Source organism: Salmo salar, chromosome ssa22 (genome assembly GCF_905237065.1).
Source record: "Salmo salar chromosome ssa22, Ssal_v3.1, whole genome shotgun sequence".
Classification (NCBI taxonomy): Eukaryota; Metazoa; Chordata; class Actinopteri; order Salmoniformes; family Salmonidae; genus Salmo; species Salmo salar.
Window position 1 is genome coordinate 20,372,305 of NC_059463.1, and position 26,191 is coordinate 20,398,495.

Here is a 26,191-nt window from a genome sequence, read left to right on the forward strand (position 1 = left end):
GTGCTAGGTGATGGACGCTGGCACCACCCATGGCAGCGACACACCAACAACACGTCAGGTACACATAAACAGAATTCTACAAGTGTAAAGCTGTCATTACACACCCTGTAAACACGTTACGTGTGCCGGAGAAAACAAGAACGAGTCAGGGGTTGAACATCCCATGAGATGGCTATCGTGACGGCTCATGCCATGTAACCCTCTCACCATTCCTGTGTGATAAAGTCCCCTTTCTCCGTTCATACCCAGTGAAAGTGGAAAGCGTCAGTATCAAAGGCATCAACCTCAGCTGAATCGAGTCCCATCACGAGAGGCAAAAATGCCACTCTAACTAAACCTGTGAAACTGTGTTTTGTCTTAATTGAGTCGAGGGATCACAATTAAGCGGCTTGCTCCCCAAACCAAGCTCTCGCCAGCCCCCTCCTACCCCCACCCCGCTCAGATAGAGTTCATCCTGCCTGTAATGGTATCTGGCTAGTTGAATGCCCTGACAGGTCACTGCTCAACAGAACAGATTGGAGCCATAAACCACATGTTTATGATGCAAAGTGAAGTGTAATTATTCAGCAGTCTGGAGGCTGTCCTCGAACACAGCCAGAAGCAGCCACTCTCACACTCTGCACCCTACCACACTATCCTTCTTTCTCTCTCCCCCTTCTCTCTCTCACTCACTCCTTTCTATTTTCTTCTCTGTTCACTCACCCTCTTTGTTCTCTCTCTCTGCTGATATGTGCTGGCTTTGGAGTGGAGTCTTAAGCATTTCCATATGACAACTGGGGAGGGGGGCTATGATGTTCAAGAGTTTCCTCAGTGACAAACTAGCAAATAACCACGTTGATCTCTGGCCTGTTCCTCAGCCCCACCCCACCCCATCACACAATCCAATTTATAGACTCAACCAGTGGTGGAAAAAGTACCCAAGTGTCATACTTGAGTAAAAGCAAAGATACTTTAATAGAAAATGAATCAAGTAAAAGTGAAAGTCACCCAGTAAAATCCTACTTGAGTAAAAGTCTAAAAGTATTTGGTTATAAATATACATCATTATCAAAAGTAAATGTAATTGCTAAAATATACGTAAGTAGCAAAAGCAAAAGTGAAAGTATAAATAATTTCAAATTCCTTATTAAGTAAACCATGTTTTGTTTTTTTACGGATAGCCAGGGACACGCTCCAACACTCAGACAATTTACAAACGAAGCATGTGTTTAGTGAGTCTGCCAGATCAGAGGCAGTAGGGACAACCAGGGATGTTATCTTGATAAGTGTGTGAATTAGACCATATTCCTGTCCTGCTAAGCATTCAAAATGTACTTTTGGGTGTCAGGGAAAATATATGGAGTAAAAAGTACATCATTTTCTTTAGGAATGTACTGAAGTAAAAGTAAAAGTTGTCAAAAATATAAATAGTAAAGTAATGGACAGATACCCCAAAAGACTACTCAAGTAGTACTTGAATGTATTTTTACTTAAGTAGTTTACACCACTGCTCTCAACAATAACAACGTTATTTAAAAGAGCAAAGCATGTAGGGTAATCAGGGAGCAAAGTCATTTAGAATCCTTTAACCATCAGTTTGACAGCAGGTCAGCCAGCCTTAAGGCCCATAGAGTCCTGCTCTGTCTCTGTCTGTGTGTTTGTCTCGCCTGTCCCTGACAGGTCCAAACTTTAGCAGGCAGAAGGATGTGAGGCTGAAGTGGGTTGAGAGAGAGGCAGGCGAGGGAGTGGGAAGAAGAGGGGGAGTTCTGATGTGCCCCAGGGACGTCCCGAAGGCAAGGGGGCACCGTAGAGCTGGGTAGTGGCACCGGCGGCCCAGCAAGTTCCACCCGGGGCCTCATCAGAGCCCTGACAGTGAATCTCTGTTGTCACACAGAGGCAGGCTGCAGCCAGTGAGAGCTGCCACTTGCAGCAGAGGTGACAATAGCGTGGTATTGGCTGAGATCCTTGGGTTGCCTTGGCATGACTGGCACCTAGCAGTCGGGCTCCTATCTCTTGTGACAGGGTGTCACTACCGCACTCGTCTGTTCTCACTGAGTGACAGAGTCAGGGCCACAACCCCGCCCTGGCAACGGCTCCGGCAACAGCACCCTGGCTGCCCACACTCGCTCTCTGATTCTCTCCCAACTCTCTCTCTGTCTCTCTCTCTCTCTATATATATCTCTCTCTCTCTCTCTCTCTCTCTCTCTCTCTCTGTGTGTGTGTGTCTGTCCTTGTCAGTAGCATAATAAGCCTGCTTATCACTGTATCAGTGCTGGATAGATACACACTCACACTCAAGCACACACATACTCTCTCTCATCAACATAATTTATTTTTACCAGCCCCCCCCCCTCCCCCCTGGTTCGGCCACTTCATTCATCTAATTATAATGTGATTATCCCTGTATACTCACACACACTCACACACACATTACTGTCTAGAGGTTCAAGAGTGGGCAACACAGCTGTCATTTTCATTCTCTCGCTATTGCATTCACAGACACACACACACACACACACACACACACACACACACACACACACACACACACACACACACACACACACACACACACACACACACACACACACACACAGACCTTTCTTGACCAGCATCTGGTCACCATCTATGCCTGGTGATTGGCTCATTAACCCTTGTGTGACCATCTCTCCCGGTTGGTTATCACAAACAAGGTGTCCAAGGCCTGGGTTAGGGAACATGACGTTATATTTGAGATCAAGGTTACAGTGGTACTGATAAGATGTAATGCTTTCTTTCAGTCTGTTATTTACCTGGTATACTAAAATGGTAGTTACATAGTAATTACTAGGCAGTTTACCAATGTTATGTCATTTTCGTCTGTAAGTCCCAGTACCCGTATTACTATGCGTTACCTTGAGAAATACCAGGTAAATAGCAGCTGGAATAGCACGATGAGATAAAGTGTACAGTAAATCATTTGTAGCCCTCTGTTCCTTCCTCTGTGATGCAGGTGAGCCAGTACACCTTTGCCATGTGCAGCTACAGAGAGAAGAAGGCAGAGCCTGTGGAGCTGCTCCAACTGGACGGCTACACTGTAGACTACACCGACCCTCAGCCAGGTACAGTAATACACCACACACACACCGACCCTCAGCCAGGTACAGTAACACACCACACACACACCGACCCTCAGCCAGGTACAGTAATACACCACACACACACACCGACCCTCAGCCAGGTACAGTAATACACCACACACACACACTGACCCTCAGCCAGGTACAGTAATACACCACACACACACCGACCCTCATCCAGGTACAGTAATACACCACACACACACACCGACCCTCAGCCAGGTACAGTAATACACCACACACACACCGACCCTCAGCCAGGTACAGTAATACACCACACACACACACACCGACCCTCTGCCAGGTACAGTAACACGTCACACACACACACCGACCCTCGGCCAGGTACAGTAATACACCACACACACACCGACCCTCAGCCAGGTACAGTAATACACCACACACACACACCGACCCTCAGCCAGGTACAGTAATACACCACACACACACACTGACCCTCAGCCAGGTACAGTAATACACCACACACACACCGACCCTCATCCAGGTACAGTAATACACCACACACACACACCGACCCTCAGCCAGGTACAGTAACACGTCACACACACACACCGACCCTCGGCCAGGTACACTAACACACCACACACACACACACCGACCCTCTGCCAGGTACAGTAACACGTCACACACACACACCGACCCTCGGCCAGGTACAGTATTACACCACACACACACCGACCATCAGCCAGGTACAGTAACGCACCACACACACACACCGACCCTCAGCCAGGTACACTAACACGTCACACACACACACACACCGACCCTCGGCCAGGTACAGTATTACACCACACACACCGACCATCAGCCAGGTACAGTAACGCACCACACACACACACACACCGACCCTCAGCCAGGTACAATAACACACCACACACACACACCGACCCTCAGCCAGGTACAGTAACACACCAGACACACACACCGACCCTCAGCCAGGTACAGTAACGCACCACACACACACACCGACCCTCAGCCAGGTACAGTAACACACCACACACACACACACCGACCCTCAGCCAGGTACAGTAACACACCAGACACACACACCGACCCTCAGCCAGGTACAGTAACACACCACACACCCACCCACACACACACACACACACACACACACACACACACACACACACACACACACACACACACACACACACACACACACACACACACACACACCCTCAGCCAGGTTCTGTAACACACCACACACACACACATCGACCCTCAGCCAGGTACAGTAACACACCACACACACACACGCACACCGACCCTCAGCCAGGTACAGTAATACACCACACACACCGACCCTCAGCCAGGTACAGTAATACACCACACACACCGACCCTCGGCCAGGTACAGTAACACACCACACACACCGACCCTCGGCAAGGTACAGTAATACACCACACACACCGACCCTCGGCCAGGTACAGTAACACGCCACACACAAACACCGACCTTCAGCCAGGTACAGTAACACACTACACACCCACACACACACCGACCCTCTGCCAGGTACAGTAACACGTCTCACACACACACACACGACCTTCAGACAGGTACAGTAACACACCACACACACACACACCGACCTTCTGCCAGGTACAGTAACACACCACACACACACACACCGACCCTCTGCCAGGTACAGTAACACATCACACACACACACACGACCTTCAGCCAGGTACAGTAACACACCACACACACACACACCGACCTTCTGCCAGGTACAGTAACACACCACACACACACACACCGAACCTCTGCCAGGTACATTAACACGTCACACACACACACGACCTTCAGCCAGGTACAGTAATACACCACACACACACACACACCGACCCTTACGAACTGACTTGCTGGAAAGGTGGCATCCTATGACGGTGCCACGTTGAACACCACTGAGCTCTTCATTAAAGCCATTGTTTGTCTATGGAGATTGCATGGCTGTGTGCTCGATCTATACACCTGTCAGCAACGGGTGTGGCTGAAATAGCCGGATCCACTAATTTTACAGGGTGTCCACATACTTTTGTATATATGTGCTGGTATCTACCTGTAGCACTAGCCCCACAAACACTGCTAACCGTAATAATTCCTTAGGTCTTGATGGTGGGAGGACCTTCTTCAACGCAGTAAAGGAAGGTGACACTGTGATCTTTGCCAGTGATGACGAGCAGGACCGCATCCTGTGGGTCCAGGCTATGTACCGGGCCACGGGCCAGTCCCACAAGCCCATCCCCCCCACCCAGGTCCAGAAACTCAACAACAGAGCAGGCTCCGCACCTCAGCTAGACGCACCCATCTCCCAGTTCTGTAAGTGCCACCCATGTTGTGCCCACGAGGCCCACAACGCTCAGATTAGCTCTCACTGCTTCAGCTACAGTACCCAGGAAATGACCGCCCAATGTACAATGCTGTTATGTCTAATCAAATTCAATATCTATCAAGATACAGATTTTATTGGACTCCTTTTTGAGGTAACCTCTTTTGTTGTATTTATTTCTCTCCACACAAGTGTGTATTTTTAGATGGGCAATACGCACTGTTATGGTATATATTTATTCTATAGGAATGTGTGTGTAACAGTGTATATTATGTAACCCCAAGCAACTACAGCGAAGTGTCTACATCCATCTGGAGAAGAAAGAACGCCTCTCCTCACCTCTCCTTTCATTCTGTTTCATTAATCTCTCTGCTATCGTCACTAAATATGTCGTTTTTTCATCAACGCTGTGTCTCTCTCTCCTATTCCATATCACATTATCTCTCACTCTATCTGTATCTATCTCTCACTCTATCTGTATCTATTCATCAAATCAAATGTATTTATATAGCCCTTCTTACATCAGCTGAAGTGCTGTACAGAAACCCAGCCTAAAACCCCAAACAGCAAGCAATGCAGGTGTAGAAGCACGGTGGCTAGGAAAAACTCCCTGGAAAGGCCAAAACCTAGGAAGAAACCTAGAGAGGAACCAGGCTATGAGGGGTGGCCAGTCCTCTTCTGGCTGTGCCGGATGGAGATTATAACAGAACATGGCCAAGATGTTCAAATGTTCATAAATGACCAGCATGGTCAAATAATAATAATCACAGTAGTTGTCGAGGGTGCAACAAGTCAGCAGCTCAAGAGTAAATGTCAGTTGGCTTTTCATAGCCTATCATTGAGAGTATCTCTACCGCTCCTGCTGTCTCTAGAGAGTTGAAAACAGCAGGTCTGGGACAGGTAGCACGTCCGGTGAACAGGCCAGGGTTCCATAGCCGCAGGCAGAACAGTTGAAACTGGAGCAGCAGCACGGCCAGGTAGACTGGGGACAGCAAGGAGTCATCATGGCAGGTAGTCTTAAGGACATGGTCCTAGGGCTCAGATCCTCCGAGAGAGAGAAAGAAAGAGAGAAAGAGAGAATTAGAGAGAGCGTACTTAAATTCACACAGGACACCGGATAAGACAGGAGAAATACTCCAGATATAACAGACTGACCCTAGCCCCCCGACACATAAACTACTGCAGCATAAATACTGGAGGCTGAGACAGGAGGGGTCAGGAGACACTGTGGCCCCATCCGATGATACCCCCGGACAGGGCCAAAAAGGCAGGAGATAACCCCACCCACTTTGCCAAAGCACAGCCCCCACACCACTAGAGTGATATCTTCAACCACCAACTTACCATCCTGAGACAAGGCCGAGTATAGCCCACAATTTCATTTCACCTTATGTCAATATTCATCTCTTTAGTTTAGCCCTTCCTCTTCCTCTGTGTCCTATTATACCAGTTGTTTAACAGTGTTGTGAGCTATTTTCTCCACTTTCTCTCACTCTCACTCTCACACTCATGCTTTGTGTGTGTCCCTGGTCTAGCCCAGCTGCTGTAGGTCAGGTCTCTGTGTCTGCTCTCTGTCTTTATGTCTCTCTGGTTTGTTCCTTCTTACCCCGCTATCTATCTCGTAGCTGGATTTAAGGGTAAGTGCTTCCCTGTTGCTGGCACAGCTCAGATAATCCACACTGATTATCTGACCAAAGCAATGTGCTCTCCTCCCTCTCTTCCTCTTCTGTTGTTCATTCTCTCCCTCTATTCAAATCTTTATATTATCTCTTTCTTAGACCACTTTAGACTTTCATTTTGATTTGGTTTGATTCTCTTTAGGTTTAAAATACTTACTTCCATCCTTCCAAGACTAAGATGCATGTCACTCTGATTTTGTTTGCTTTGCTTTGGTTAAACTGCATATTTGCCTTCTCTCGCTCTCAGCAACTTTATTGAACATGAAATCCCTTCTTAGCAAAACAGACCTATTTCTAAACACCAGAACTTATAACATACCAATATGGTATCTCTTAAAAATAATTTATTTAAAAAAGGCAGAGACAGTTAGTTTTAATTACCATAATAGTAATAAAGGGTTAAGGCGGAGACAGTGCTAAAACCCACAACATAAACTACAATGATTTGTTGATTGTCATGTTCCATAAATTGCAGTAGAACTGAGGACGAATGTTAATTCAGTGAAATGGTTGTTTTTGACAACTACTGGAGGCCTTTGTCTCTCAGCAGGTGATTACTACCATCTTAAAAGTGCCATGACATGAATTAAACAGTGTGGTCTCTGCACAATTATTCCAGGAAGCAATCAGTGAAATGTTGCTAAATAACTACGTGCTAGTTCACACTTGCAACTCTACAAATGCCTTCTCTTCGGAGAATAACAAGGTAAAAAAAACACTTACTATATGTTTTTGGGGTTTAAAATAAGATAATTAAAATATATTATAGGTAGGATAAATAATCTTGTCTTTTTATTCCAGACCAATGTAATTTGGCTACACACTTCATACACATTATATAGTTTGATGTGCTTCTTCCAAATTGTGGAAAAGTCCAAATCCAATGTATGCATGCATGTAAGTCTGCTAAATGTCTGCTAAATTGTATTTATATATATATAGTGCCTTCAGAAAGTAGTCACACCCCAAATGTTGTTCTGTTAGCCTACATTTTAAATTGGTTAAATTGAGATTTTTTTTCACTGACCTACACACAATGCCCTATAATGTTGAAGTGAAATTATGTTTTTCAAACTTTTTACAAATAAATTCAATTGAAAATCGAAATTGCCATTAGTCAATAAGTGTTCAACCCCATTGTTATGGCAAGCCTAAGTAAATTCAGGGGTAAAAAAAAATGTGCTTAACAAGTCACATAAAAAGGTGCATGCACTCCCTCTGTGTGCAATAATAGGGTTTTAACATGTTTTTTTTTATGATTGCCTCTGTACTCAACACATACAATTATCTGTAAGGTCCCTCAGTTAAGCAGTGAAATTGAAACACAGATTCAACAATAAAGACCAGAGGGGTTGTCCAATGCCTCACAAAGAAGGGCACCTATTGGTAGATGGGTATAACAAATAGCAGACATTCAATTGTTATTAATTACACTTTGGATGGTGTATCAATACACCCAGTCGCTACAAAGATACAGGTGTCCTTCCTAACTCAGTTGCTGGAGAGAAAAGAAACCGCTCAGAGATTTCACCTTGTGGCCAATGGTAACTTTAAAACAGTTACAGAGTTTAATGGCAGTGATAGGAAATAACTGAGGATGGATTAACTACATTGTATTTACTCCACAATACTAACCTAATTGACAGAGTAAAAATAAAAAATTGTTGTCAATTGTTTGCAACAAGGTACTAAAGTAATACTTTTAAAAAATTGTCAAAGCAATAAACTTTTTGTACTGAATACAAAGTGTTATTTTGGGGCAAATCCAATACAACACATTACTGAGTACCACTCTCCATATTTTCAAGCATAGTGGTGGCTGCATCATGTTATGGGTATTAAGGACTGGGGAGTTTTTCAGGATAAAAAAATTAATGGAATGTAGCAAAGCACAGGCAAAATCCAAAAGGAAAGTTGCTTACTAAGAAGACAGTGAGTGTTCCTGAGTGGCCGAGTTACAGTTTTGACTTAACACTACTTAAAAATATATGGCAAGACCTGAAAATAAATGTCTAGCAATGATCGACAACAAATTTGTCAGAGCTTGAAGAATTTTGTAAAGAATAATGGGCAAATGTTGCCCAATCCAGGTGTGGAAAGCTTTTAGAGACTTACCGAGAAAGACTCACAGCTGTAATCACTGCCAAAGGTGCTTCTACAAAGTATTGACTCAGGGGTGTGAATACTTATATTACATTTACATTTTAGTCATTTAGCAGACACTCTTATCCAGAGTGACTTACAGTAGTGAATGCATACATTTCATACATTTATATATATTTTTTTCCCGTACTGGTCCCCCGTGGGAATCGAACCCACAACCCTGGCGTTGCAAACACCATGCTCTACCAACTGAGATATTACATTTTCGAAACAATTGCCCACATTCGACAAATATGTTGTCACTTTTTCATTATAGGGTATTGTGTGTGGATTGGTGCGATTTCAAAAACATATTTAGGGGTATGAATACTTTCTGAAGGCACTGTATATATTTATTATATATTTAATCAATTGTTATTTCCAGTGAAATATCCATATTTTACAGAAGATTGCTCAATTCCTGCCTTTTCCTCTTTATTCTTCTTGCTGCTAAATGAGAGCTGGCAAATATGTACCTGGAGTATTTTGAATGCTAACATGTAGCAAGTGATGATGTCATGCCATTCCTTTTACCATATGCTGCTGCAGTCTTCTCCACTCCTTAGAGACGGACCTGAAATGAACACTTCTACCACTTTTACAATGTACATATCCGTTTACCTTTTCTTTCTTTGGATGCCTGACAAGAACATTTACCAGGGTGATATTCTCACAATTTTTGCTTAAAACTGAGTCTGTTTTCTATTCCCTCTTGTTGAAAGACTGAGACAGATCCTGGTATTGTTGGGTATATAGAGATTTGCCTCAGGAATTCATTTATCCTCTCCTTTAACATACTAATATCGGTATGCTCTCAGTGCTCTATGAATCATACAGTGCATGGGCATATAAAGTATTGTCAACTTACAAATGTGTTAAAAACATGAACCTGTATACAAAATCTAAATGAGCATAATAAGATCTTCCACAATTGCTGTTCAATGAATTCAAACATTTAGGATGGAGAGACTGATCGAGAAAGTGAGAACCACAGTTGTCAGCTCATGTCTTTAGCTCCACGTTACCCCTAAATCAGACCCAGCTATCATCATGTACCCCTCACTCTGCCGTCAGAGAGGGCTGGGCTGTGGATGTTCTGGGGAGAGAGGGAATGAGCAGGGAGGTGGTGCTGGTGGTCAATTCTTAAAAAAAATAAAAATGCGCTAAATAGCCCAAATGTTCAGTGTAGGGATCTATAAATGAGTAGCATCCATCAATCATTGTGATGTCAGGCCTTCCCCTGCCTAGACAGATGGGGGTGACTAGTGTCATTGTCTGTTACTGTCCAGAGCCCCCATGTCCATTCCACCGCTGGAATGTCAAATAGACATGACAGGCCACCAGTCACAGAGGAGAGGGACACATAGTCACCTTTTTGGATTTGGGAGTTGGGGATCATAAACATCATAGCAGCACAGGCTTTGTTCCCTGGGTGGTTGACAGCTGGCCTGGCGCCACATTGGGTTTCACTCAACAGTGAAGTCGAGATCAATGGGTGAAAATAAAAGTGATTTCTTATTATTATTATATTCTCTCAGCTTTGAATGGTATTTTGGTATTTTTTTATTTTTTATTCTATAGTCAAAGTAATTTATTGTTCATGATTTTATATTTGTATGTCACGTTCAGCTTTTGTGTGATTTGGAATTTATGAAAAACATCCAAAACATTTGACACTTTTTTATATCAGTGTGTCTGGACACGTTTTACTATGACATTGTGTGTGTATATCCACATTGCAGCGAAACTCATTTGTTTCTATATCGCAACTGTTGTTAATGCTCCATAAGTGGTGTCTCTTTATTGACATGTAAAGCCTCGTCTCGGGAGGGGCAGCTGCATAGGCTATTCATCCAGACCGCTGCTTAGAATAGCTGTGACCTGCAGATCTGAGGCATCCAGAGCAGTCCCTAAGCCCTGGCTGAAGCAGTCCATTAGAATACAACTAGAGGGAGATGGACAGCGCATGGATTAACGGTCAGCCTTCCCTTTCCAGACAGACCCTGATGTAGTAATGCTTAAGCCCACTCACTGGGAAGGAAAGGGAAAATGTGTTGTCAAATTTATTTAGCCCCCTCTCTGGACAAAGGGGGTGGAGGGGGGTTTAATTAGGGAGACCCTAGGGGGGATGTGCTGACGGGCTGAGTAGTGGAGGGGAGGGAGTGGAAGTAAAGGGGAAGGGAGGGAGGGAAAAGTGGATGGGTCTAGCTAGTGCACCTCAGAGGTTGCATTCGATCATGTGAGGATGCAATCAGAAAGGCTGCTATCAAAGACTTTAGACTATATATACACTGAACAAAAATGTACATTTAAAAGATTTTACTGAGTTACAGTTCATATAAGGAAATCAGTCAATTGAAATAAATTCATTAGGCCCTAATCTATGGATTTCACATGACTGGGAATACAAATGCATCTGTTGGTCACAGATACCTTAAAAAAAGTGGGGGTGTGGATCAGAAAACCAGTCAGTATCTGGTGTGAACACTATTTGCCTCATGCAGCGCAACACATCTCCTTCGCATTGAGTTGATCAGGCTGTTGATTGTGGCCTGTGGAATGTTGTCCCACGCCTCTTCAATGGCTGTCCGAAGTTGCTGGATATTGGCGGGAACTGGAACATGCTGTTGTGCACGTCGATCCAGAGCATCCCAAACATACTCAATGGGAGACATGTCGGGTGAGTATGCAGGCCATGGAAGAACTGTGACATGGGGCCATGCATTATCATGCTGAAACATATGGTGGTGGATGAATGGCACGTCAATGGGCCTCAGGATCTCGTCACGGTATCACTGAGCATTAAAATTGCCATTGATAAAATGCAATTTTGTTCGTTGTCCGTAGCTTATGCCTGCCCATACCATAACCCCACTGCCTTCATGGGGCACTCTGTTCACATCGTTGTTATCAGCAAACCGCTCGCCCACACAACGCCATACATGTGGTCTGCGGTTGTGAGGCCGGTTGTAAGTACTCCCAAATTCTCTAAAATGACGTTGGAGGTGGCTCTGTGGGATTGTGTTGTGTGACAAAACTGCACATTTTAGAGTGGCCTTTTATCATCCCTAGCACAAGGTGCACCTGTGTAATGTTTATGCTGTTTAATCAGCTTCTTCATATGCCACACCTGTCAGGCGGATGGATTACTTGGCAAAGTAGAAATGCTCACTAACAGGGATGTAAACAAATTTGTGCCCAACATTTTTGAGAAATAAGCTTTTTGTGCGTATGTAAAATTTCAGGGAACTTTTAATTTCAGCTAATGAAACATGGGCCCAACTGCATGTTGAGTTTATATTTTGCTCGGTGTATATGCTCAGGTCGATGGATCACATGTGGGGGGACCTGAGATTTCAACAGTCATACACTGTTGTGTAGGGAGAAAGACTCCACATAAAGTAACGCTGAAACGTATCAAGAGAGAACTAGACCAACATTGTCATAATGAGACAGACAGACAGAACAGAATCAGTCATGCATGACCACAGGAATGACCCTTCTGCATTAGTTATGCTGCAACTCACATCCAATCCTCCTGACCCTCCCTCTGGCCCAGAGCCCTTTCCACCTGCTAGTTAACTATGAACCCCACACTGATCCTCTCCATTGACCAGACCACCCAGCCCCAGATGAACGAGAGCGTACTGTACGAGAGCCCTATTCAATGTAAACCGTTAACCTGGTGTGCAGGCTCAGAACAAATTGAACATTTTTCTTGCCCGGTGAGAGGATGTCCATATAGTTTCACCCATACGCCATTGGTTACTCATTAAATGAGCCCCAACCCACAATCTTCCAGTGCAAGAAAAATGTACACCATATGTGTGTCTCATCCCGTAAACCTTCTTAGCAGTTCTGATAGAATAGGGCCCTCACACTGTGTCAGTGACGCTCTCTTACCCTCTCACTCCGTCAGCCATTCCCATCCTCTGCTGTGTCTAACTGCTGTGGATCCTGTCTCTCCCTTCATGTGTGCTGGCTCTCTCTCTCTCTCCGGGGTGGACGGACATAGACGCGGACCGGGCGCAAAAACATGGCATGGATGAGTTCATCTCAGCCAACCCCTGCAGCTTTGACCACTCCTCTCTGTTTGAGATGGTGCAGCGCCTCACCCTGGACCACAGACTCAATGACTCCTACTCCTGTTTGGTGAGGAAAGGGTTACCAGTCCAGTGGTTCCCTCATTCTTTTACATTGTGATCCTACATTCTATCAATGTTGATCTATTCTAACATCCCTCGTATGTCTATTTTGTAGGGTTGGTTCAGTCCAGGCCAGGTGTTTGTCATGGATGAGTACTGTGCTCGTAATGGTGTGCGGGGGTGTCACAGACACCTGTGTTACCTGGGTGACCTGCTGGAGAGGGCAGAGAACGGGGCTATGATTGACCCCACCCTGCTGCACTACAGCTTTGCCTTCTGTGCCTCACACGTCCACGGCAACAGGTACAGAGAACTGACTTACAGCCCCCCTTCTACGCCACCCCCCCCCTCTCTCTCTCTCTCTGTGTCTGTCTGTCTCTGTCTCTCTCACTCTCTCTGTATCTGTCTGTCTCTGTGTGTTTAAAAGGAACAAATGTTATGCATATGAAAGTAAACCCAATCCTCCCCACTCAGAGAACCCACTCTACCACCAACCCTCTTCATCAAATCAATCTCATTCGGAGAAGACAGTAACACAATGTATATTCCACCCTACACCCTGTCTCCTAGATCTGCATACAATCTTCTGTACTGGTATACTTCACCAAGCCACCTCATACTGTGCTTGTTGTGTTTTTGCCTCAGTCAAAGCTTTCTCTAATATTATTTTTCCAATCACTTGTTTCAGTCACTTATGCTTTTATATTTCTCATGTTCAGTTGGGATTTGTGTTTATTCTTTTATTTTTCTTCTTTCTTTGTTGTCTGTTCTCAATTCATTGATTTGCATTGTCTGTTATGATTTTGGTTTGCTTTATTAATGTTCTTTCTTTTTTCCCGATGCTTGCTCTCTTAACATCACCCCTGCCTCTTTCTCATGTAACCTGTAGTCAGAGACTGTCTGAGTTGCTAAACTGGCCTGTAACCGAGGCAGAGCTTCAGAGTTACCTTTACCCCCCCACCCCAGAGCCCCGAACACCCTCTAAGAGGGAACTCAAAATCAAGGAGTTTAGGAAAAAAAAGGACTCCAAGTCCCAGGCTGTCTCTTGGCCCAGAAGGTAAGAGTCTGTGGTGCTTCCTCCCTGGTAGATCCACTGTGACTCTCCCTCCCACCCGACCTCAGTCACTTGACTTTTTGATTTTAACAAGAGTGAATACTGGAGTTGAAATATTGAAATACTTATTGGGTATTTACATGTATTTTTTTGTATAATAAAATGTGTGTTTGTGTGTACTATTCGTGCATCCGTATGTACGTTTGTATCTATGTTCGTGGGTGTTTGTGTACATGTGCCCACACTTCTGTATGGAGACCGAATCTGTCGTAATGATGGCTGGATCTCTAGTCAATATAAACAAGCGAGTGTCACTACAGTGTGAGGGGCAAAGGTCACGGCGGCTGTCTGCCAGTCTGCCCCAGTCTGACAATCCTCCTACCCCATCTACCCCTCCCCTCCGCATCTTTTTAGCTTTGCTTTTCCTTAGGGTACTTTATAGTCGTTCAGTTTTTTTCCTGTGAGGCACTTGCATTCTATGTCTGAAATTTGCTGTATAAATAAAGCTTGATTTGACTTGATTTGATTTCCACCCCTCCCTCTACCCCCATCCTATGACAGACAGTGATGAAGCTGAGGTTGGCTGTCTGTTTGAGTCCTGTTATGATCAGGCTGGACAGGAAGATGGGAGTAGCTCCAAGACTGGAGGATAGGAGTGGGGGGTGGAGAGAGAAAAAGGAAAATGGGAGAAAAAGAGAGAGGGGGAGAGGACGTAAAGAGAGAGGGTCAGGAATAGAGGGAGAGAGAGAGAAATATGGAGACAGAAAATAAAGGGAGGGAGGGAGGTGTAGTGTACTGTAGTGGGAGCTCTCCAGCCGGCCGGTGTGCCTGGAGGTCAGGAATGACAGGATGACAGGTTGTCATGGGTGACGGGCGAGTGTCTCCTGCCACTGTCCGAGCCCAGGCCACAGCTACAGCCAGCCCGCCTCCAGTCCCCATGACCATGACAGCCCCGCGCAGCTCATGAGACAAACCCATCTTTGGCCAAGAACCCCCTCACTCCCCTCATCCACCCACAACGTAATAGCCTAATGGCCACAGGGCATGAACTGATTATTACAGAGAGTACAGTAGCCTGAGAGTAAATTGAGAATAAATTGTCTGTTTAAAGGTTGGAGTGGATTTCATTCCACCTCCAGTAAGTTTAGGTAATGATTTGGAAATGTGGTGTTTGAATGTTAAATACAGTTTAAATATGGTATTTGTCTTTTAAAATGTGATGTACTAGTCAATTTGTGATTTGGCTGTAATTCAACTCCAGTCACGTACTGTAGCTTCTAGAACTAGAGGAAGCACAGACCTCTGATATGGCGTGCTTCCGGTGTTCTGTTATTAGTTTCTCAGATCGCTATGTTACAAATGACTTCTCATTTCCATGTAGCCATTATAATAGAGGACAGGGGCGTGAGGTTATGAAAACATTATGAAAGCTGTGGAGGAGCAGAAAATGAGGCTAGGCATAATTAGTGTGAAATGATCAAATAGTTGATTTCTTTTTGACGGACGGTCAGATGCAGAGATTATACACACACCACATCTTATTAAGGGCTTTTTATCGACATGCCTCAGATCAACACAAAAACACAAACACTGACAATCATAGCCTGAAACACTCACACACACACACTCGCACACACACACACACTCGCACACACACTCGCACACACACTCGCACACACACACACACACACACACACACACACACACACACACACACACACACACACACACACACACACACACACACACACACACACACAGAGAGAGAGAGAAAAGAGTGTGGTTGAGGGGCCTGGCTCCTTATAGTTAGTGACGTGGCTGAGGATGGGGGAAATTGAGCAGAGTGCATGTGACAGAGGAGGCGCTGGTCGCAGTGACAGCGGCTTGAGGAGCAGGAGACGTGACATGCTCCGCGTCACCGGGCCCAGGATGTAATCTCAGTGAAGGACACTGGGAAAGGAGGGGAGGGGTGAGGGGATACTCCTGTCAGACAAGATGGGGGCCACAGCTTGGGGGGGGGGCAGTTATAACCCCCCGTCTGTAACCATCCTCAGATATCAGTGGCCCCACTGTTCCAGACAGATGGCTGGCTCTTACCTGTGGAATACACCACAGAAACTCTTCGTACTGTAGACTCTGCTGTGGACATATGGCTAGCCACTACACGTGTACTATGTTAGCTGAAATTCACAGTTAGAACTCCAGTGACCATGAAGACCCTTGTGTGACCCCTGTGATCACTGTGTCAGTGGTGGCCATACTGTCTACTCTGAATTGGGATATTACGATGATACTAATATAATATGTCCTAAGGGATATTCCAGTTAACACATACTGTATATTCATTGTACTTTATGTGGACCATGTGGGAATGAAACCCACAATCTTGGTGTTTCCTGCCCCATGCTCCAACCATATAAACTCTATGGTATTGTATATCCCTCAGGCCTGACGGGATAGGAACAGTCACTGTGGAGGAGAAGGAGCGCTTTGAGGATATCAAAGAGAGGCTGCGTGTTCTGCTGGAGAACCAGATCACACACTTCAGGTGTGTACTGTAATACTATATCTAAATCTATAACTGACCCTGGCACAGACACAGCTATGGGACTTATCAGACCACAGATTATAGACTGTGACAGATGTCAATCATGTATCAATCACTGTGATCTGCAAAATTGTACTTACATTCTGATCTCAAGAACTAGCTGCCCACTGGGCACAAACTGGTTGAATCAATGTTATTTCCACGTCATTTCTATTAAATTACGTTAAACCAACGTGGAATAGACCTTGAATAGACGTCTGTGCCCAGTGGGTAGTCATTTATAAATTGCAGAAATCCTTGAGGATAAAGAATGGTCTTATGATGAAGGAATACCTTCATAATAAACCCTACAGAAATGAAACTGGATTACTTTCACAGGTACTGTTTTCCATTTGGTCGACCGGAGGGGGCCCTGAAAGCCACTTTGTCCCTGCTTGAGAGGGTAGGTTATTATGCATTCTCTTCTAACCTTACCTTATGTTCGATTAACCATGGACACACACCTTCCTAAACTGAATACACACAATATTTTAAGTGTTCCATCCACATTTTAATTGACCAGGTCTTATGGATAGATGTCTATTTGGTTTCTATATATTGTATATAATATAGGCTACCTGAGTGTGGTTAAACAGATGTTTGTCTCCTGTTCTCTACAAGTGAAGGGTCAACACGCACACTCCCATGCTTTTCTTTTTTGTGGTACTGCCCCAAAAAGGATAGTATTCTTTCTCCAATGTCTCCTGTTCTGTTCCAGGTGCTGATGAAGGATATTGTGACTCCTGTGCCCCAGGAGGAGGTGAAGACAGTCATCCGTAAATGTCTGGAGCAGGCAGCCTTGATCAACTACCAGCGCCTCTCAGAATACGCCAAAGTAGAAGGTAGATGACCACCACACACACAGTTAAATTACACAATGCAGCATCACACAGTGTGCTAGCTATACCCCTAGAGTATTATTTCATACACAGTACTTTACTGTACTGTACAATGTTCTGTCGTCATTTATGTCTCCCCTCTAGCATTGTTACCACAATAGTATTGTTATCTACAGGGATTATCACATGTTATTGTTAAACAGTGACATACATACTACAGACATCATGCCCTCTGGTGCTTTACCACATTGCCCCCTGCAGGGCAATGGGTGCTAACAAACTACAGTTGTGGGGTTAGCTGATGAAACTAACACTGTAAAAGTGTGACAAAAATGTGATCAGTGTTATTTCCTGATAGTTGCTGGTTGAAAATACAATCTCCACAGGACCTTCTAATCAGCAGGTTTTGCGTGGTGGAGTTTCGGCCAGGCTGTAAATTCATTAATATACTGAACCAATAACAGAGTTCCAAACCTCTCTGCCAATAACAGCTAGTTTTCAGTTTCCCCCTCCCCACTCAGACCACTCCTAGACAGTGATAGCAAAATTCATCCTTGAGAAATAGTTTTTTTGCTGAAAAAGCTATTTGTGTTTCTTTTTAACAATTTTAATGGAAAACTATGTCAGTAAGGAACTTAATTGTTACCCAGAAATGATTTGATATGGAGATAACAGCAGCATTTAAGAAGAAAACAAAGTCAAACATTCAAATACAATCAATGAATGGAAATAAGTTAACTCAAAGCAAAGATTTCGTCTTCATATGGTATTAATATAACTGTTCTGTCCCCAGCTGCAGTGAAAATACCTTGGCTTCCAGTCCTGTGGCTGCTGTTACTTTTAGATGTGCTAATAAAGTTGAAACCCTCTTTTCATTTACAGGTGTCCTTTATATTGATGTAGATCCCTAAATAAATGTGCATGTTAGAGATGTGTACAGTAAGTAAAAATGCATTCAACTCCCTGTGAATCTGCCATCTTTATTCTGACTCCTGTGTGCCTCAGCTTCTCTCACACCGTTGTGGCTTCAAGGTGGGGTGATGCTCTGAAGCAACAATTGTCCTTGTTTTCTCTCCTTCCCCTTTCCTATCCTCTCCTTTGTTTTGAAATAATCTTCATCTTCTGTTCACCGCCTCCTCCCCTCTGCTTTCCTCCTCCTTGTTTATTGGCTTTGCTGCTTCACTCTAAGCTCCTTGTAGTATGAACACAAGTCAGGAAGGCTAATGCACAAGGCATGCTGGGATTGCCCTCTGCAGCTACCCAGTTTCTGTCGGTTGCATGTCCCGAGTTTTCTTTACTAGGCATCCAGAACTGGCAACATGTTCCACGGACACGTTTACAAAACAAATCTGTGTATAGGTATGTGCAGCTTGGACTACACTCAACTATACTGTTTTTACAGCAATCGAATCCTCCATTCTCAAATGAAGCTCTTTTCTATTCCAGTCAGTGACTATTAGGGCTGTGGCGGTCATGACATTTCACCAGCCGGTGATTGTCAAGCAAACAACTGCCGGTCTCATGGTAATTGACCGTTAATTAGCATAAACACATTTAGCATCTCCTGGCTTCCACACCCACAAGCCACTGATGCAGACCTTAGGAACATCTGCATTTTTAAAAGTGTAATACATCTATTTAATATAGCCTACACATCACAATAAATCCATTATTTATTTTAGACAGTTCAAAAGAAACATGAGATGAAGAAAATGTAGTCTATTTCAGAAGAACAAAATGTCATACTCTGAGTTGTCCTTATGTTACGTCCTGATCTGGCTATTCCATATGGCTGTGGGCTACATAGTCCATTTAGCAGACAGGATTTACTTAGAGTTTTGTGGCATTATTTGATATTATTTTATATATTGAAGAATACAGTTGAACATAGCTGAATAAAATAGAAAGGATATTTTATCCAAATGATTTCTGAGGTAGTGCGCACATGCAGCTATTCTGTGTTGAGTGGTTAATAAAGAAATAGGTCCTCCTATATAACTAATTTAGTATTATTTATGTAACTTTAGTTGTGATACAAACGTTGGACTATATGTTTTGATTTTTAAAACATTCTAAGGCTGCATGATGCGACTCCAATGTTGATTTGAGAAAAGTCGCTCTGCTTTGTTTCTTAAGCAGGCTGCACTCACTTCATCAGTCTCTGGTTCACAATTTGACAAGCACCTGATAATAATCTCACCAGGCCACAAATTTCCCGACGGCATCCCCCTTGTATGGCTGTAATGCCACCTCACAAAATCCATGCCTATAATAATTAGAATTTCCTTTTCCCGTCTGCCAATCGCTGTGCTCCGAAGCACCTCTCACTCACATGGCTCTCTCAGATATCTAAATTCGTAATAGCCAATGCCTGTCATGTGATCGGGTCCTTCTCACAGGCATCTCAGCTTCGAAGTAGGCTACAAGTGAAGACAGACACATCTAGGACGCAAATGAGTGCGTCCTTCTTATCGAATTCCAAAGTGTACATTGAAGATGTTAGATTTACTTTTCGCCAGCCAACAAGATGAGTAGGCCTAACGAACAGCAAAAGCACTAGCCTATGTCAATCTACAATCCCCCGTAGTACAAAAGTCGACCTATTCTATTGGTCAACTTTGTCCTTCTGTGCGAGAAGCACAGTGAGGCTGATACAACAGATCAGAACATTTAGCTTAAGATGTAGATATACTATTAGGCTATTTCTTCACATTATAAGCGCAGCAAAGTGCACACGGCAGTAAGCGATATGCGCGAATGTTACAAAATGCTATCAATTAGCGGGAAAATACCATTATCAAAAGTGACCACAAAGTCAATTATGCTTGTAATGCTTTATTATAAAGGTGTATTTTTATGGTGAAAATGATCTTCCCCAAACTAGATCCTCACTCGCTGCTTATGCCAGTTAGGCTCTACGTCGGCTGTAAAGCTGATTAATGTGCTTCATTTTAAGAAGTTATTTGGCCACTTTAGTTGTGATACAAACCTCATCAACATACAGGCCTATGGGCTAGGCTACATGAGGTGTGAGACTATGATTTGAAAAAGTCAAAAATAAAAGGCATGCGCTGTTTCTTGCCTTACTGCACACGAGGGACATCATTCACAAGTGATAATATATAATTCACAAGTGAAAGGCTAATATTGTCTCCCATCAGACTATTTTTTATTTAATCTTGTCTTTAATCTTGTCTTTACAAATATTAAATAATATATGTGTGAAATTAGTTTTAGTTTAGAATGGACCATTGTCAGGGGCAGGGGAAAAAATACATGTCATCTATGCGCTTAAATAGCGAATGGAGGACGCTTTTCCTATGGTTAATTTTCATGAGAGCCAGGTAGGCTAGTCTCCTGTTGAAAAGTGAAGCAATGTGCTTAATATTAGAAAAGTTGTGAAATAAATATAGTAGGCTATAGAAAGCTGATGGGATCCTCCTCTTTTTAAGAGGCCATCAAAAATGTTGCGCAACATGAGCTCATGGGCTCTCATTAAGTTTTTTATTTGATTATCGAATGTCAGATGTCAGAGTGATTACAGGGACAATAGAGTGCTGAGTACCAGGCAGTTAGCATGTTTGGTAGGCTACTAATGACCATCAGCAGCATCAGAGCTTGGAGAAGCTTAATGACTGCGGTCATGACTCCTGACTGCCATTGTGGCGGTAATACGGTCACCGTAACAGACCTAGTGACTATTAAAAAAAGCTGAGGGTGACGAAGATACTGAAGGAGATGCCCCTCAGTATCTTGGAGTGGAAAAACTGCAGAAAAATCCTTATTTCTGCTCCTCATAAACATTTGCATGTTCGTTGCCTTGACTGGGAAGATCTCCAACTTGATAGAAAAGTCTCACACCTTAATACCATTTGGCATGAAGAATGGTTAAATAAAAGTGTGTACAAAGGCGACCCCCAGTCCCCACTCCTTTTGTCCACACACCCACTCTCCTCCACATTTGACACTTCTGTCAAATCGATGCCTCTCTTTCTGTCTTCACGGGCCCATCACAAGCCTCCTCAACCACCAAACTCCACCATCACCACATCTACAGAAGACGCTGTGGGAACCCCTAACCACCACATGCAGCTACCCTCTGAACTCTGACCTCTCCTTCTTTGACCCCAGCCTTTTGCATGCCCCGATCCTCTCTTGTAGGGAAAAAGAGAGAAATGTATGAGCATCCTGTCTTCTGCTTGGCGTCTCAAGTGATGGATTTAACCATTCGTGAGTACCTTCCTCATCCTGCCACACCCTCCTCCACCCCTTCCTTCTCCTCCCCTCTTTTCTACCATGTTTTTCAGTTTTCAACATCTCCTATTTTGCACGTCTCTCTCTCTCTCTCTCTCTCTTGCTTCTCTCAAGTCCTTTGGCTTTTTGATCTGTTGCTTCTGTCTGTGAAAGCTACCTGTGAGGGATCCAGACCCAGGGTCTCTGTCTGTCTGCCTATCTGTCTGTTAGTTCCTAGCAGGGCAGGACCAAGGCTCCATCTGTCTGTGAAGACCATGAGATATCGTGTCTACTGTATCTGGCAGCTCCTCTTTCTGTTCCCATGCCTGTCTGCGACTTGAATGCATTTTTACTTTGCTTCTGTGAAAACCCCTCAGTCCTGTTGAGCACCATACAGCTACAGTACCATAGAGAACATTGTCATGACTTTCCCTTTGTATCAGTTCACACTTGGGACCAGAGGGGTAAGACAACAGGAACAGGAAGTGGCAACGTAAGGAGGACAGGATGTAGTATGTCTACACATCTCTACATGTTTTCCAATAGAAACATTTATATATTGTCATGTATTTTCTTTATTATTACAGCTTTTTACTGTATGTCCTGAAGGGTGTGTTTTCTTTATTATTACAGCTTTTTACTGTATGTCCTGAAGGGTGTGTTTTCTTTTGGGGGGTTTGGGTTTTGTTTGGACCACTGTCTGTATATGTTTTACTGTATGAAGCTCTATGTGTGTCTATGTCTGAGTACTGGTTAACATCAGAGGGTGAAAGATGTTGCTCAACCACCTGTCTTCCAGACTTCCACTCTATCCTGCTCTGATGCTTTTAGTACTGACTATCCTCTCTTCTTTCTCTCTCTCTTTCTCTCCCTCCCACCTTCCTTTGTCTCTCCTTCTCTTTTATTCTCTGCTCCTACTCTCACTTAGCGGAGAAAAGTCAGAAAGATAAGAAAGATCATCAGGATCAGGATGCAGGTGACATCATATATATGATCCTAACCCGGCTAGAGCCATAGCAACATAACATCTCACAGCCTTCCTGAGGCACGGCCTGGGAATGTTACAGGAACGTTGTGACAGCGTTATGTCTCCACACCCCTGCCCTGTAGTTTCCCCTGTACCTGCACTGCATTCCAGTGATGGAGATGCAGCCCTCCCCAGTGGGTGATTGTGGTAACCTTAACTGTCAAGTCCTCTCTCTAACCCTCCTGTTAAGACCGCTCATCTGTGGTGGCTCCACCAATGGACATCCTCTGAATTCTTTTAAAATACTTCCTCTTTCCTATAATGGGGCCTTACTGCACTAGATTACTTCCAGGAAGAAAAAGAAGTGAGGGAGTGAGGAAGGGAGGAAGAGGGAAAATGGAGGGAGCCATTTTAAGACCATTCAGACCATTGCCATTGAGTATCACACTTGTGTGATTGAAACCTGCAGAGTTAGCACTGCTTTATTGCAAGTACATGTAAGTTAATGCAGTTTTTACATGCTTTGGAATGTATGCTGTTGTACAATTAAAGTATTACTTCCTCTGCAGAAAGCGCATGAACTATAAACATCTCCAATGTACTAAAATGCAATCGTTTTGAATACAAACCTGTCATGGTTTGGTATTGATGGTTGCAAAATTTGACAATAAGTGATGAGATGGTTTGGATATTCTGACTGCTATTGTCCATAGATGACCATGTTTTTATATCAATGGAAATGTTGATACATCGGAAATAAATACGTGAACCAAGATGAGATCATAGATGATAATAGCACATACTGTAGTCATCATAAGTATTAATGTCACTTCAGACTGTTTCAGGGTTGCGATCCTGCTGCACTCTTAGGAAAAAAAGGTGCTATCTAGAACCTAAAAGAGTTCTTCGGCTGTCCCTATAGGAGAACTCTTTGAAGATCCCTTTTTGGTTCCTGGTAGAACCTTTTTGGGTTCCATTTAAAATCCTTTCCACAGAGGGTTCTACCTGGAACCAAAAAGGGTTCTAACTGGAACCAAAAACTGTTCTCCTATGGAGACAGCGGAATAACCCTTTTAGAACCCTTTTTTCTAAGAGTGTGGTGTCACGCTGGGTGACACATTGCTTCAATTCCACTGAATAGACAGAGCTCACACCTGGTTTCCTAGGTCTAAAACAGCAGACATCCCTTATACTGTAGAATGTGGCAATACTGAGTTTCTGTTATAGAAGATCTAGATTTGTGCCCTTGTCTCACCTCACCTGTATCACTCCAGCCCCCCTGCCCCTTCATTGACTAAGGGAAGAAGTTGCCTTTTTGTTTGAGGGCATTCTTTTAATCCCTCAATCCATGCTGGTGACTAGGCCGTCATTTCAAAACTCAGTCAAAGAGGCAATCCTCTGTCCACAGTTCAGTTCACGGACACCACTGGGCTTAAAGTGCTATGCCAGTGTGTGTGCGTCACAGAACTGTACCTCTGTACACTGCCAATTAAACCCCTGCTACTACAGAATACTGACTAGCACAATGACAGATGTGTATGCCGGACAAAGATTAGAAGCAGTGAGGAGAGGACTTCTGCCAGTGTAAAAGTGCACATTGTCACATTAATCTCTCCATTTTACTGGGACTGTAAACAGACTGAGAAATGGGAAATAAGTCAAGTAAGTCGGTGTTGTTTTGAGAAGTCTGTCTGACTGATTCGTTAAGAAATGGGTAAGTCAGCCATGTCGAAAGATCTTTGACCCTGCCTGAGATGCCCTGAAGTCTGAACGAGGAACCAAATATGTATGGTACTGTATAGGCTACTACCCAGTCCTCCAGTTACCTCTGCTGACTCTCTCTCACACATATACCTTCTCTTCACCGTATTACTTATTCTTTTATTTATTTCAAAAGCCTGACATTTATGTTTAGTATCATCACAACCTCATTGGTCAGTTGAGCTGGTTGTGTTTTGTTACATGATTGCTGTAGACTGAGTTGGTATCCATTAGTAGTAGTATGTGAAAAGAAATGTGTTCTTCAAGATGGATTTGATGTGAAAACAATTATTGTAATAATGCCAATACTTGCACTCTACACTTTCTTAGTGGTTATATTTATCCTGGTTGTCACAGCTATCCTACTCAGCTGGGGAAAGTACCAGACTACAGTGAGAGTAGTTTTGCATGTCACATGTTAAACATGACGAAAAGAACATGAGTGCTGCACGACGTTCTGCACATTTTGCATGGTAACTGTGGAACATGTGTTGTTTTCCCTGTTTTAATTTGTCTCATTATACCTGCGTTGTTCTTGATGGGGTTATTACAGTGTTGCCCTCTGAGGCTTACACAATAGCACACCGTTACCATAACGTTGAGCAGACGTTGTGGGGAGATTTACAGCCAGGTATCTCCCTCCATATTGACCTGTGACCTTTGTGCTTCAGAGAATGTAGGGCGCTTAGTCACCCCAGCCAAAAAGCTGGAGGACACCATCCGCCTGGCCGAATTGGTCATCGAGGTCCTCCAACAGAATGAGGAGCACCATGCAGAGGTGAGTACATTACACACACTGTCTGTCTGTCTGTCTGTCTGTCTGTCTGTCTGTCTGTCTGTCTGTCTGTCTGTCTGTCTGTCTGTCTGTCTGTCTGTCTGTCTGTCTGTCTGTCTGTCTGTCTGTCTGTCGCTCTCTCTCACACACACACACACACACACACACACATTATGTCTAATATATTCCTATCAAACACTGTGCAACGTGACCAGGGAAAATCCAAAGTCAGTTATTACCAGAGCAGAGAATGAAGAACTACAGAGAACCATGGGGCATTTATTCTGTCTGACTCTGTGTTTAACAGGCTACAGTCACAAGTACTGGAAATCAGTCGGTACAGTATTCATATCTCTGTTTTCTTCCTCCATATCTCACTGGTGCATGCTAGCCAGAGAGCACTGGCCTGCACGGTAGGAGGTCAAGGTGTGGTTTCAAAGGTCAAAAAGGTTTCATCATTTCATGTGCACCGGGCTTAGTTTGGGATGACAAAGATGAGCAGTGCACAGTTTGACTGGGGGACATCTGATTGGGTTACTTTGTTTGCTGTACATGCCC

General features: G+C 43.9%; 1 protein-coding gene across 24 annotated transcripts in view; it reads left to right on the forward strand.

The window, feature by feature from the left end:
* LOC106582941 (calcium-dependent secretion activator 1) overlaps positions 1-26,191 on the forward strand; it is a 184,403-nt gene that overhangs the window by 109,825 nt on the left and 48,387 nt on the right. For 9 of the 24 annotated variants that reach the window (XM_045705162.1, XM_045705164.1, XM_045705165.1 and 6 more), the window contains exons 10-18: positions 2,972-3,080; positions 5,229-5,441; positions 13,288-13,424; positions 13,533-13,720; positions 16,918-17,019; positions 17,398-17,461; positions 17,777-17,900; positions 22,059-22,127; positions 25,530-25,636. In XM_045705162.1, coding sequence (XP_045561118.1) covers positions 2,972-3,080; positions 5,229-5,441; positions 13,288-13,424; positions 13,533-13,720; positions 16,918-17,019; positions 17,398-17,461; positions 17,777-17,900; positions 22,059-22,127; positions 25,530-25,636 — 1,113 coding nt within the window. Of the gene's footprint in view, positions 1-2,971; positions 3,081-5,228; positions 5,442-13,287; positions 13,425-13,532; positions 13,721-16,917; positions 17,020-17,397; positions 17,462-17,776; positions 17,901-22,058; positions 22,128-23,058; positions 23,107-25,529; positions 25,637-25,940; positions 25,971-26,191 lie in introns of all 24 variants that reach the window. The other 15 variants (XM_045705174.1, XM_045705175.1, XM_045705183.1 and 12 more) reach the window with 5 other exon arrangements.